The 1,410-nt window shown below is 52.1% G+C and overlaps 1 protein-coding gene across 1 annotated transcript in view; it reads right to left on the bottom strand.

Annotated features, from left to right (window-relative positions):
• Window positions 1-1,389, bottom strand: part of GCH1 (GTP cyclohydrolase 1) — a gene marked incomplete in the record, with an annotated part of 18,812 nt that extends 17,423 nt beyond the window's left edge. The window contains 1 exon segment of the mRNA XM_072427508.1: window positions 449-1,389. Within this exon segment, the coding sequence (XP_072283609.1) occupies window positions 449-776 (328 nt within the window).
• Between the last annotated feature and the right edge of the window lie 21 nt (window positions 1,390-1,410).

The raw sequence follows: 1,410 nt of genomic DNA, 5'->3' as shown, positions 1-1,410 counted from the left end.
CCTAGAAATGGGCCACAGCCAGGTAAGTTTAAACATTCTGGAACCCCGAGCTCATCAGATCATTACAAAGTATAATATATTATGATAATAGCGTTGGTCGTCATTGCAGAAATATCGAATATTCCTTTTATAGATTTCAGCTCAGCAAGTTTGGGAGGAAATCCCTAAAATCTCTATATGGGAAATGATGGCTGTCCATGGGGCCGGCCATTATCGAGCTTTCTTCCACCATAGAGCCCAACCATACCACGGAGCCCCTGGAACAATTACCAAGCACAGAACCAAATATTACAAAACTGTGAAATGAATGTTCTAGCAGAACCTCGGTCCATTAATAGATGGAGGGCCACTTATTGCACCTCCATCCATGGAAATACCAGGGACCACTGATGCCCCCCGGGTTTGGCACAATACTCACTACCCAACTCCTAATGAATGGCGCTCTCACCTGATATGGTCTCTTGGTAGCCCTTGGTGAAGAATTGCATGGCGGTAGCTGCCCTCCAAGGGGTCTTCAGCAGCCCCTGCCTGCCGGGGTCCTCGCCCAATGCCCGCAGGATGGTGCTGTACGCTGCTGCCAGGGACGGAAGGTTCAATTCATTGTCTTCTTCACTCCGAGTCCTTTCCTCCCTCCAACTCTCCAGAGGTGGGGTGCTGACCCCAGACCTGCCCCGGTCCACACGACTCGGGGCCGAGCTCTTCTTCTCTTCTGATGTAAAACCATTGCAGCTGACTGGCTTCTTGTCTGGCATTGCCCTGGTCTTGGTGGCATCCATTGCTTCACCGAACCTCTGCTCCCTTCCACCTAAGTCAATGTGTTCTGCAATATCCCGGACTGAGGAGCTCAGAAAAAGTTTTCAAAGTTCATTACAAGGCCTGTGATTGGCCCAGGAAATGCCCTCTTACCCTGTGTGCCAGGTGCAGGAAATTAATTAGAGCCACCAGCCCCAGTGCCCATCCGGCACACAACTAACAAGCTGCAATCTTACCCAGGACTGGCATAATGGGCACTGCCAGGCAATGGCTCCGATACTCAGAATAGGAAATCCGGACACTGAGCTTTGATTGGGTATGGAGGAATAGATTGCAAGCCTTTAGGTTCAGCCTGGACCGAGCTATGAATGGGAATAGATTGCAAGCCTTTAGGTTCAGCCTGGACTGCGCTATGCCCGGATCTAGAGGAATAGATTGCAAGCCTTTGGGGTTCAGCCGGCTCTCCGCTCCGCAGCCTGGCTCAGCTATTTATAAAGCTTATTGCCCCGCCCACCTGTCACACGCCGCTGATTGGCTGGAGGAGCGCGTGCGTCACGCAGTGTTATAAGAGGATCAGAGGGGGAGGGGAGCCGGCAATGGGCGGTCCGGTAACGGAGAGAAACCGGGAGATCGCAGCCGGTGTGCAGAGGAACTTCC

This window comes from Pyxicephalus adspersus, chromosome 12, assembly GCF_032062135.1.
Source record: "Pyxicephalus adspersus chromosome 12, UCB_Pads_2.0, whole genome shotgun sequence".
Lineage (NCBI taxonomy): Eukaryota > Metazoa > Chordata > Amphibia > Anura > Pyxicephalidae > Pyxicephalus > Pyxicephalus adspersus.
The sequence above is the reverse complement of the archived record's forward strand: the minus strand, read 5'-3'. Positions and strand labels throughout refer to the sequence as shown.